At 39.9% G+C, this 12,888-nt stretch overlaps 1 protein-coding gene across 1 annotated transcript in view; it reads left to right on the top strand.

Annotated features, from left to right (window-relative positions):
* NFXL1 (nuclear transcription factor, X-box binding like 1) overlaps positions 1-12,888 on the top strand; it is a 66,331-nt gene that overhangs the window by 27,526 nt on the left and 25,917 nt on the right. Inside the window, exons 13-15 of the mRNA XM_015821177.1 lie at positions 1,757-1,916; positions 3,644-3,735; positions 5,424-5,445. Coding sequence (XP_015676663.1) covers positions 1,757-1,916; positions 3,644-3,735; positions 5,424-5,445 — 274 coding nt within the window. The remainder of the gene's footprint in view (positions 1-1,756; positions 1,917-3,643; positions 3,736-5,423; positions 5,446-12,888) is intronic.

The following is a 12,888-nucleotide window of genomic DNA, read 5'->3' as shown; positions in this document are numbered from 1 at the left end:
ATCTTACTGAATTTTTCCCAGAGGTGTTTATTGCTCTTATAACTGTGTAACCAATTGTTTTGACGTAAAGGTGGTTTTATTTATGTTCTAAAATTCCTTGTGTGTCCAATCACACTTGGCCAATAAAGAATTCTATTCTATTCTACTCTCTTCTCTTCTACCTTCTCTTCCCTCCTCTCCTTTCTCTTTTCTCTTCTCTTCTACTCAACTGTTCTCTGTTCTGCACTCTACTCTACTCTTCTCTACTCTACTTTCTTTTCTTCTACTCTCTTCTCTTCTACCTTCTCTTCTCTCATCTCCTCTCCTTTCTCTTCTCTCTTCTCCTTACTCTCTACTCTACTCTACTCTACTCTACTCTACTCTACTCTACTCTACTCTACTCTACTCTACTCTATTCTAAATATAATCATTGTAGCAGTAGGCAAGGAGGAAATTAATCCAGTTGGTCGTCTGCCTATTTAAATAATATATATTTTCTACTGTTAGAAATAGGCTTTATTTCTGGAACCTGAGAGTAATTGTTAGGGTTGTGGATTACAAGAAGCCATTTAGGATCAGAAGTTTGAGGTTGATTTTGAGGCTGATTTGATACTATTATAAATTGATTTTATTTGTTAGTATTTATTTCTTAATTAATATTTCCTATGGATGTTCTAATATTACATACATAGGTAGTTCTCGGCTTACGATTAGTTTGGCTACTGTTCAAAGTTGCAATGACACTGAAAAAAGTGACTTACAACTGGTCCTCACACTTATGACCTTCATAGCATCCTCACGGTCATGTGATCAAAATTTGGGTGCTTACAACCGGCATGGTTGCAGCATCCCAGGGGTCACGTGATCGCATTTGTGACCTTCCAAGCCAGCTTCTGACAAGCAAAGTCAGTGGGGAAAGCTAGTTTTGTTTAGTGACTGGGTGATTCACTTAACAACCTCAGTGATTTCACTCAACAGCTGCCTTAGCAATAGAAATTCTGATCCCAATTGTGGTTATAAGTCGAGGATTACCTAAATCAGTATAATTGGAATGAATGAATGAATGAATGAATTAGTAAGTGAAGGAAGGAAGGAGTGAGTGAATGAATGAATGAGTGAATGAATGAATGTATTAGTGAGTGAGTGAAAGAAGGAAGGAAGGAGTGCATGAATGAATGAATGAATTAGTGAAGGAAGGAAAGAAGGAGTAAATGAATGAATGAATGAATTAGTGAGTGAAGAAAGGGTGAATGAATGAGTGAATGAATGAATGAATGTATTAGTGAATGAATGAGAGTGAATGAATGAGTGAGTGAATGAATGAATGAATGAATGAATGAATGAATGAATGTATTAGTGAGTGAGTGAAGGAAGGAAGAATGAATGAGTGAGTGAGTGAATGAATGAATGTATTAGTGAAGGAAGGAAGGAAGGAAGGAAGGAAGGAAGGAGTGAATGAGTGAGTGAATGAGTGAGTGAATGAATGAATGAATGTATTAGTGAGTGAGTGAAGGAAGGAAGAATGAATGAGTGAGTGAGTGAATGAATGAATGTATTAGTGAGTAAGTGAAGGAAGGAATGAACGAATGAATGAATTCACCAAATGTGTCACTTAGACCTCCATGTGATCTGAGAACATTTGACAAGGTTTTAATAAGAAATGTTCTTTCAATTAACTGGTCTCAAACTATAGATTCTAACCACGAATATGCATCGTGCCAAATGACTATCGGGATAAGTCAACTGTTGGACTAATGTCTAACTTTTCTTGTTCCAGGCAGCCACCAACTTGCCATCATCCGAGTCGAGAGAAACACAGTTGCCATTTTGGCCCTTGCCCTCCTTGCCACCAGACCTGCAAGAAAGTTTTAGAAAAATGCGGTCACTTATGCCCTGCTTCCTGCCACGATGAAGCCCTTGTAAAGCAAACTGGCCTGGTGAGACAGAAGCGTGTAACGTAAACATGTCTTCTACTCTTCTTAGGAAAGAGAGTTTAAACCAGGGGTCTTCAAACTTGGCCCTTTTATGACTTGTGGACTTCAACTCCCAGAATTCCTCAGCCAGGCACGTGTGTTCTGGGAGTTGAAGTCCACAAGTCATAAAAGGGCCAAGTTTGAAGACCCCTGGTTCAAAAGCTAAAAAAATGCTTACGGATAGACGTTATGGGGTTTGCTGACTTTAGAAATTAAAAAGGGCTGTTGCTCTCTTTTTACCCACATTGTCTAATTTCTGCTAGGTAAGCAAGATAAGTTTCCACTTGGCGGGTGATGTTTTGGTGCTGACTAGATTGTAGGGTGTAATGAATCTTTGATGGAGGTTTTATTTATCCACGCATCAGATAATGACTCATTTTGAACTAGTTTGAAATGGAAGGATTAGAGGACAAACGAAAGTACACGATATCCTCAAGGGAGTAAAAGAACTGAAATGGAAATGGAAATGGGCTGGTCACATAGCAAGAAGAACCGAGGGCAGGCGGACCCAAGGCACTCGTAGAATGGATCCCACTGGATCCCACTAGGTCCATGAAAGAGACCTAAAACAAGATGGATCGATGTCATCAGCAAGTTATTGCGGGCCCAATTGGCAAAAGAAAGTGTTGGTTGGAGATGCCTTCATCCTGCAGTGGATAGACAATGGCTAAAATGATGATGATGAGTTTGAAATGGATAACTGTGGGAGGGGAATTGAAAACCTCCCTTAAGTTATTGAAGGAGCATGGATGTGTCCAGATGGAATTGGCATCACAACTTGTAGAATAATGCGCTTGTGATTAATCGTCACAGCCTGCTTTGAACTTACCGTATTTTTCCGTCTATAAGACGCAGATGCCAACGCTGCTAACATCGGACGTTCTTGCTTTGACAACATATGGAGATGCAGCCATTTTCCTTCTTATATTTTACTCTTAGAATTAGAGTTAGAATTAGATGATACTGGGGGAGAGGAGGAGGAGGAGGAATGTGGATGAGAGTTTAGTTAGACATAACAATATTGTAACTAATGTGAGAACCAAATAAGAGATGATAAGAAATGGCTGTTGAAGAACTGGAGGGAGAGCCTGCATTTCAAACTAATTGGAGAATGTGATTTATGACTGTTAATTAGAGGAGGGAATTGTGCTTTGATACTATGTGCTCGGGAGGGGAATTCAGATTTTGGCTTGGCCTATGTACCTACCGATGCTATGCTACTCGAATAAAGATTCTTTCAGGTAAACAATGCCTCGAAGTTCTTTGAAGAGTTTCATCTGTCGGAACCATGACATTAAGCCAAAATCTGAATTTTGACAGCACCCTTGTATGGCATGTTGAGTTTCTCTGCGCCGATCAGCTGTTCGGCGACGCGCCGAACAGCTGAGTTGGTAAATCCAGAAGTTTGGCCGGCCGACGATCTTACCCCCCTCCCATTAGTGGCAAGCCCACAGGCATGCCCTGCACCAGGTGGCATGGCAACCCACACAGGCATGCCCTGGGCTGCGGAGGTTACCATTATTTTTTCTGTGTATTTTTCTGTGTATAAGACGCTGCACCTGATTTTTGAACAGGGTGCTTGCAGGAAAAAAATAGCGTCTTATACACGGAAAAATACAGTAACTGTTGTGTATTATTTTCTGTAAAGCTAAGCTTTGTTGGACTTATCCGTGGATTTCTTTTTCTTAAAGCATCAGCCCGCAGGACCGTGGGAAAAGTCCACCGCACCTGCTTTTATTCAGACAGCATTGCCTTGTCCTCCATGCAACGTCCCTATTCCAACGTGAGTTATTCTAACTATTGTAACTTTCAGTACATAGAAATGCACACTACAGGTAGCCCCCGACTTAACAACAGTTCGTTTAGGGACCGTTCAAAGTTAACAAGAGCGCTGGAAAAAGCCACTTAACGGCTGTTTTTCACACGACCGTTGCAGCATCCCCGTGGTCACGTGATCAAAATTCAGAGGCTTGGCAACTGACTCGTATTTATGACGGTTGCAGCGTCCCAGCGTCACGCGATCACCTTTTGCGACCTTCTGACAAGCAAAGCCGATGGGGACGCCAGGTTCATTTAGCAACCGTATTACTAATTTAACAGCTGCAGCAATTCACTCAACAGCTGTGGCGAGAAAGGTTGTGAAACGGAGCAAAACTCACTTAACAAATGTCTCACTTAGCCGCAGAAATTTTGGGGTCGTTAAGTTGAGGACTACCTGCATTGCAACTTATTTGTGTTTTAATTAAATGGGGCACTATTTACGAAGGCCAAACTGGATTGGATAAAGCATATAAATTCCAGTTTTCTCTTACCAACAGCACTTCCCTTTTTTTCTGGTTTTAGTTTTTTTGGCTTACTCAACCTCTGTAACTGCTCTTCCACCTCTGCGGGAATTTATAAGGAGCTACCAGCCTAAAACTAATCAGAGAGTAAATTGTCCCTGCCGGTGGGAGTTACAGGGAGCTCCTGTGCTTTCAGATCCCCTGCTCCAATCAAACAGAATATTCAGATAAATAGGTGGGCCCAGAGACCAGTCAGTTTGACCAGCAACTACCTGGTGTGCAAAAACAGGATCTTTAAATTGACAAGGGCGCTTTAGACTTCCTTGGTTAAACTGCAGCCTGAAAAAAAAGGAAGGCCAACAAGGAAGGCTAGGAGACCGTGAGTTCTAGTCTCTCCTTAGGCATGAAAGGGATGGCCCGTTGGCTCAGCGATTAAGACGCTGGGCTGGAAAGCCGGCAGCCCAGGTTCGAGACCCAAGCTCCACGCAGCGGGGTGAGCTCCCGTCCTCACCTCAGCTCCTGCCAATCTAGCAGGTCGAAAGCATGCAAATGCGAGTAGATAAATAGGTACCCACTTCAGTGGGAAGGTAATAGCGCGCCATGACATCACCATGCCATGACACATGACTGCAGCAAGGTCTTAGAAACAGCACTGCCTCCATGCCCCTTGAAACGGAGATGAGCACCGCCTCCTACAGTCGGCAGTGACCTTTTAAAAAAAAAACAAAACAAAACTTAAGCATGAAAGCTGATTGGATGACTTTGAGCCAGTTACTCACTCTCAGCACAGGGTTGCTGTTTGTGAGAAAAATAGGACAAAGGAATTTTAGATATGTTCTCCACCTTCAGAACAAAAATAAATAAAATAAATACTCTATTTTATCCGGTAGTGGCAACTTGTACCCTCCTGCCATATCTTTTCCTTGACAGATGCTACAACTGTCAAGAACGTATTTCCTTTTTCTCATCTCCCTGATTCTTCCTATAAGAACGAGCCCCATTAATAAAACAGGATGACTGAAGCAGGTTGTCCATTCTGAGAACCCAACTCTCCTCTTTGCTCATATACAAAGACAAACAAGTTGGCCTGTCTGAAGGATCACTACAAAGAGTTCCCGAAGAAACAATTCAGATGAACAAAATGGAATCACATTTAAATAAGTTGAGCTTGTTTATTTTCTCTTTGCAGGCAATGCTTTGGAAAACACGAGGTGAGTTATTATAGCTGTCACTATTTGAAATAAAAAATGAGCCAGGCATAACTTGGTTTTAATTAGAACCTCAGAACTAAGCTTTAGCATATAATTGATTTGACACGGTTGCATTTATTTGCAACTGAAATGTTTTGCTTTTTTGTTTGAAACCCGCAGATAATTTTTCATTAGCAGAATCGTGTAAAATTGTTCTAAAGCATTTGCAAGCATGAGGTCCTCATTTGATCAAACTTTTGACGTATTTCAAATAATGGGGCATGTTGGTGAAATAACCTTTTCTGAATGTTTAATTAGTTAGCTTCTTTTTATGGGGCTTTATTATTTTTTATTTTTGCATTGGAAACCATTAAATGGCTTGTCAGCTGATAACGGCTGGCATGATATATTTTGTGGCTGTTTCAAGAGAATCTGCAAATGGTATTTTGAAAATGGAATTCAAATGTGGTTTAGTCAAGTAGCAATTGAGAGTTCTCCAGTTGCATGAAAGAAATAATATGTCCTGAAGTTATCTGGGTGGAAGATGGGGAAGATTTTTTAGCATCAGCTAGTATGATTGGAAACCAACATGCACACTGTGTGGAGTTACAGTTTTCTAAAACAGAAAAATCTCAACTGAGTATATGAATTTTGCGGAAAAAAGTGAGGTTCTTAGAATGTGTTTAAGTAACAAGGATATTCCATCATTAAAATGGCTTGAGATTTGTAAAGAGTGAATTGATCCCTTACAATTTCATCTGAGCAACTGAAGGCAACTTTGACAGATAATGTTTGGAGGAAAGTTCAGTCTTACTACAAATACCCGAAAAAATACAGGGGGAGGGGGTTTGAGAGAACGTAGGAGAACTAGAATTTATAAATACGATTTATGTCCCAGTTGACATAATAAACAATAAATAAACTGCTGCCAAATATATTGCATCCTTCTAAGTTGGGCATGCCATTTGTTCATCCGTCCTTTAGGACAGGGGTAGGCAACCTTGGCTCTTTTATGACTTGTGGACTTCAACTCCCAGAATTCCTGAATCAGCCATGCTGAGGGGAAAGGGAGAGGTTTCCAACCTGACCCATGCTGGCTCAGGAATTCTGGGAGTTGAAGTCTACGAGTCATAAAAGAGCCAAGGTTGCCTACCCCTGCTCTAGGGCAGGGCTTTTCAACCTTTTCACCCATTGTACCACTTTTAGGATACGGCAACATCCGAGTACCACCAGTCGCCTAGCAAGGTGTCAAAAACTTGATGACCCCCCCCCAAAAAGGAAAAAAGTGATGAAGTACAGGTAGTCCTCGACTTACAAAGTTCGCTTAGTGACTGTTCGAAGTTACAATGGCACTGAAAAAAGTGCCCTCCAAGCCACAGCCGAGCAAGACACCTGCCTGCCCGCCCGGCGGCACTCTTCCTTCTGTCTGAGGTTTTCATTGTTGTGAGCATTTCTGTTGAGGATTGGCAGCGGGGGTGGGGTGGGGGGTGTTTGGTTTTTATTCCCCCTGTCTGCTGGGTGGTTGCAGCAGGTTTTGGTCACTTCACATGACCCTGGAACACTGTGACCGTCATAAATATGAATCAGTTGCCAGGCACCTGAATGTAAATCACAAGACCCTGGAGATGCTGCAACATTCCAGCTGATCGGCGCTTCTTCTGGGCTCAGCAGAAGCGCCAGGATCAGCACTGAACTCCAGCTGGATCCTGGCACTGATCCTGGCGCTTCCGCTGAGCCCTGACAGCCCCGAAGAAGCGCCGATCCTGGCGCTTCCGCTGAGCCCTGCAGCTCCAGCCATCTCTCGCTCAGGCTTGTGCGGTGATAATTCCCCTCCCCTGCTATCACTTTTCTAGGATGGTCGCGTACCACCTGCCAGCTGCCAATGTACCACAGGTGGTACCCGTACCACTGGTTGAAAAGCCCTGCTCTAGGGCATTAGTTCCCTTTCTGTTAGACTTCTTAAAGAGGTTTAAAAATTGTTTCTGAACCTAGTTGAGTTTCCACAGGCATTTTCATCCTCTTCCTTTCTTTCTTTTTGATAATCCAATTTTGGCCACAATTCATCTACTTTACAAGTACTCCCCATTTAGCTATGAGAATTAGGACTGGCAAGCGGTCACTAAGCGAAACTGTGACCGTGTTTATGAACTTATTTCAGTTTTGCTTTGCTTTACTGACTTGCAAAGATCATAAACGTGAGAAATAGTTGTCGATTTTTCATCACTGCCACAACTATGAACAGTTGGTGAATGAAACATCACCAAAGGACAATTACGCGTGCTCTCAAAGTTTGCTATTAGGAGGAGTGACTGATGTGATTATGAACAGTTTGAGAATATAAGAATGATGAGAATTTAGGTGTCATGCACAAATATGTAAGGCAGGGGTCTTCAAACTTGGCCCTTTTATGACTTGTGGACTTCAACTCCCAGAATTCCTCAGCCAGGCAGGCTGGCTGAGGAATTCTGGGAGTTGAAGTCCAGTCATAAAAGGGCTAAGTTTGAAGATGTCTGATGTAAGGATTCATGCTATGATGGATTTTAGATGTGCCATGGAAATTCACTGTGGTTACTATTTAATGTAATTTAGAAAATAGTGTTCCAGACCTGTATGCCAGGGGTCCCCAACCCCCGGTCTGTGGACCAGTACCAGGCCGCGGCATGCCAGCAACTGGTCCGCCCAAACAAGCAAAGCCCCATCCGCAAGATGCAGGCAGCACACAAAACCATGCACTCTCCAGTCTGTGGAAAAACCTCTCTCCACGGAACCAGTCCCTGGTGCCCAAAAGGATGGGGACCTTTGCTTTATGCAATAAGTCTCAAAATGCAGTATGGTCTTGGCACTGCTTCTTTTCTCCTTCATACCTTTTAAAATGCTTTTCATCGTACTAACTCAAGCTTAGGCTTGAAGTATTATCCTGTTGTTCTTTACTCATTCTGCCCAGTGTTGTTTTGGATTTGGGCAGCTTAGAAGTTTGACCAATAAATATGTAATCTATGAAATATTCCATATTTTGAAATGAATACTTAGAACTGCCAGTCGTTGGATGTTCAGAGCAGAAAATCTTACATGGTTTGTTTGTGCTAGTATTTCTTTTGCTTTCTTTATGTAGTAGTAGTAGTAGTAGTAGTAGTAGTAGTAGTAGTAATAATAATAATAATAATAATAATAATAATAATAATAAAAGTTGGAAGGGATCTTGGAGGTCATCTAGTCCAACCCCCTGCTCAGGGAGGAAACACTATACCATTTCAGACAAATGGCTGTCCAGTCTCTTCTTAAAAACTTCTAATGTTGGAGCATTCACCACTTCTGGAGGCAGGTTGTTCCACTGGTTAATTGTTCTAACTGTCAGGAAGTTTCTCCTTAGTTCTAGGTTGCTTCTCCACTTTTCTATCTAAAAGCACATTGTGACCAGAAGAGTGGCTTTAATACTAAACAGTAGTAATAATTTTATTTATTTCATGTATTAAGTAAAGAGGTTGCCAGACACACAGTATAACTTACAATACATGATTATAACAGTGGATTCTGGAGAATCAACATCTCTGATCTTGTTTCTTTTCTCTCTTTAACAACTTTTAAGTGTAGATTTTTGGGAATCCAGGTACAAGGGTAACACCACTCCACAAGCTAAGCAAAAAGACTAAATTTCAGTTCCCAATTCAATATATTAAAAATTCAGTGGCTTTTACATGACACAACTTTAAGGAAACATTAAAGTTAACATGCTTCAGTTTTTGAATTTTGATAGTAAAATAACGATCAGTGGCCTTCAGGGATTATTTTGATGAACAAGATTCAGTAAGGCTGTAGTCAGCCAGTCATCTAAGTATAATTTCTTATTGCAAAACAACAGGGGATTAAAAAAAAAACGATAGGGAGGTCTTAATACAAAATGTTACTCTTTCGGTGATTACACAAGATGTCTCGTTCTGATATAATGTATATTTTAGAAAACCTATGTAGACTGGCAGGAATGTAAACTGTTAAGGCTAATTTAATTATAATAATATCAATAAAAACGGACCCTGGTTGGTAAGAAATAACAACCGCATGCATTCAGACCACTAAGGTTTGGAAAAAATACCATTAATAATAGACTAGAACATCTGGCATAGATTGTTAATTTAGAACAAGTATGAATTATGTTTCAGGAGTGTGGATTGAAACTCTTATTGCTCAGCTTTCCAGCAGGCTGAGATTTGCAGATGATGTGATGTCTGCAAAGATCAGGAGCTTTTTGGCTCACTTTTTTTCAGAGGCATATGAGCAGAGGTGGACACCAAGAGTTGGGAGCGGGATGTGTCGCAGAAGAAAACTATTGCACCAAGCCTTTCTCTATATAGGTAGTCCTCATCTTACGACCACAATGGAGCCCCAAATTTTGTGGCTAAGTGAGAAATTTGTTAAATGGGTTTTGCCTCATTTTAAGACTGTTCTCACCAAATTTGTGAAGTGAAATCACTGCAGTTGTTAAATTGGTAGCATGGTTATTAAGTGAATCTGGCTTCGCCATTGTTTGTCAGAACGTCGCAACAGGGAATCACATGACCCCAGAATCCTGTAACTGTCATAAATGTGAGTCAGTTGTCCAGCTTCTGAATCTAAACCAGGTAACCATGGGGATGCTGCGACAGTCATGGGTTTAAAAAATGGTCATAAGTCACTTTTTCAGTGCCATTGTAACTTTGAACAGTCACTAAATGAACTGTTGTACCTTGAGGACTACCTGTAGTAAAAATTATGCACAAGTGCAGCAGACTAGAGCACGTTCTACAGAAATGTCCATTCAGAATGTCAGAAGATGAAACGGGGTCAATAATTTTGAACTCAATCTTTCAACCTGTATTTTGGGGCATTTCAGAAATTATGAAAGGATGAGACATTCCTACCATTTTTGTTCAATCTGCTTTTAAAATTTTATTGTATTACATTTTCATGGCCAATGGAGAACATTGTTTTATTATTGTTGTAGCTGGTCCATTTATAAAACAATAATGCCAATTAACATTTAACTAGAGTTGAAACCCCAACAAAGTAAAATTGTCTTCCAAATTCTGTGAAGGAGGGAACTTTATGAAACTCTGGAAAAAATAGTAATACTACTTTTTTATTGATAGAAAAATAAAAGTACAATGTTTCCAGGTAAAGTTTAGATAGATAGATAGATAGATAGATAGATAGATAGATAGATAGATAGATAGATGTAGATGATAGATAAATAGATAGATTTGATAAATGATAGAGTTAGATGATATATATATATAGAGAGAGAGAGAGCGAGAGAGAGAGAGATAGATAGATAGATAGATAGATAGATAGATAGATAGAGAGAGAGAGAGAGAGAGAGAGAGAGAGAGATAGAGAGATAGAGATGATGGATATAGATGGATAGATAGATATGAGATAGATAGATGATAGATATAGATGATAAGGTGACAGCTAGATAGCTAGATAGGGATAGAGATAGATGATAGATGTAGATGGATAGATATGATAGATGATAGATATAGATCAGGGGTAGGCAACCTTGGCACCATAGCTATGCTGGCTCAGGAATTCTGGGAGTTGAAGTCCATGAGTCATAAAAGAGCCAAGGTTGCCTACCCCTGATATAGATGATAAGATGATAGATAGATAGATAGATAGATAGATAGATAGATAGATAGATAGATAGATAGATAGATAGATAGATAGATAGATTATAGATGATAAAATGATAGATGATAGAGAGATAGAGATGATAGATATAGATGGATAGATAGATATGAGATATAGATGATAGATATAGATGATAGCTAGATAGCTAGATAGCGATAGATGATAGATATAGATGAATAGATATGACAGATAAAATAGATGATATATAGATGATAAGATGATAGATAAATGATAGAGAGATAGAGAGATTATAAATGATAAAATGATAGATGATAGATAGATAGAGATGATAGATATAGATGGATGGATAGATAGATATGACAGATAGATGATAGATATAGATGATGATAGCTAGATAGAGATAGATGATAGATATAGATGGATAGATATGATAGATAAGATAGATGATAGATATAGATGATAAGGTGATAGATAAATGAGATAGATAGATAGATAGATAGATAGATAGATAGATAGATAGATAGATAGATAGATAGATAGATAATCACAATAAAAGCTGATTCAGGCATACGTTAATAGATGATTCTCTCTCTTCCTGCCTAATATTCTGAATAGGCTCCTGGCATTTATATTTCTTTTCTCCATGTAGACTTTGTCCTTTGCTTTCCTTCTCTTCCTTATTCCTTCTCAGATCAGCATTTGATCTCTAGCATAATCAGAATTCCTATTGGCTTCTGTCTTCATAAGCCTCCTCTGTATTTAATAACTTTGTTTGGTGTCTATCTCTGTTTTTTTTTCCTACTCTGTCTTCAGATTATTTTTATAAGAATTCTGAAATATAATCACTCTTCCAGATCCTTACAAGGAGTTTTGAAGTGTTGGTGAAGGTTGGCTGAGCAACCACACTCAGCATGTATTCCTTAATGGTACAACATATACAGGGAGGGAAGTATACAGCGGGACATATCAAGGTTCTGTCTTGGGCCCAGTACTCTTCAACACCTTCATAAATGAAATAATAATAATTCACAATGCATACCCATAATTTTAAATATTTTATAATAAAATATTTGAATCTAATATTGTGCCTGTTTATTTTATTGATGCTTATATCACTAACATTCCAAAATCAAATGAGTATCACAATCCTGTTACATTAACAGGAAAATGAATACATCTTGCTGGTCAAAGAAAAAGAGCTGATAATCTGAGATTAATATTGTAGCGTCTAGCAGCAGCAGGATGAAACCACTTGTTTCATTAGCCATTGTGAAAGACTTTGCCAACATCTAGTTTTTCTTTTTTCAAAATCCTTAGGTTTTTTTCTACAGTAATTCATCATTTTCTATTCTTTTCCAAAAGCTGAGGTAAAAGATTTATTCATGAGCAATAGGATTTTCTGAAAATGGGTGGTAGAGCGCTAAAAATTCAATCTGTCTCTTTAGACTGCTCTGTATCCACAATGAAATGGTTCTAAATAGTTTGTCTAGTTCAGGGGTAGGCAACCTTGGCTCTTTTATGACTCTTGGACTTCAACTCCCAGAATTCCTGAACCAGCCACACTGAGGGGAAAGGGAGAGGTTTCCAAGCTGAGCCATGTGGCTCAGGAATTCTGGGAGTTGAAGTCCACGAGTCATAAAAGGTCCGTGGTAAATAAGGCCCCCCTCATACAAGATCTTATTTTAGAGGGGGGTGCGGACCTGGCAGGTATTACTGAAACCTGGCTGGGCGTAGAAGGTGGAGTACCTCTGGTGGACATCTGCCCGCCGGGTTTTCAGGCATTCCATCAGCCAAGGACCCGGGGTAGGGGCGGGGGGGTAGCGGTCATTATAAGGGAGA

This window comes from Protobothrops mucrosquamatus, unplaced genomic scaffold (genome assembly GCF_001527695.2).
Source record: "Protobothrops mucrosquamatus isolate PMUCROS unplaced genomic scaffold, P.Mucros_1.0 scaffold1268, whole genome shotgun sequence".
NCBI classification, from domain to species: domain Eukaryota; kingdom Metazoa; phylum Chordata; class Lepidosauria; order Squamata; family Viperidae; genus Protobothrops; species Protobothrops mucrosquamatus.
Note: the sequence above shows the minus strand (reverse complement) of the source record. Positions and strands in the feature narration are given on the sequence as shown.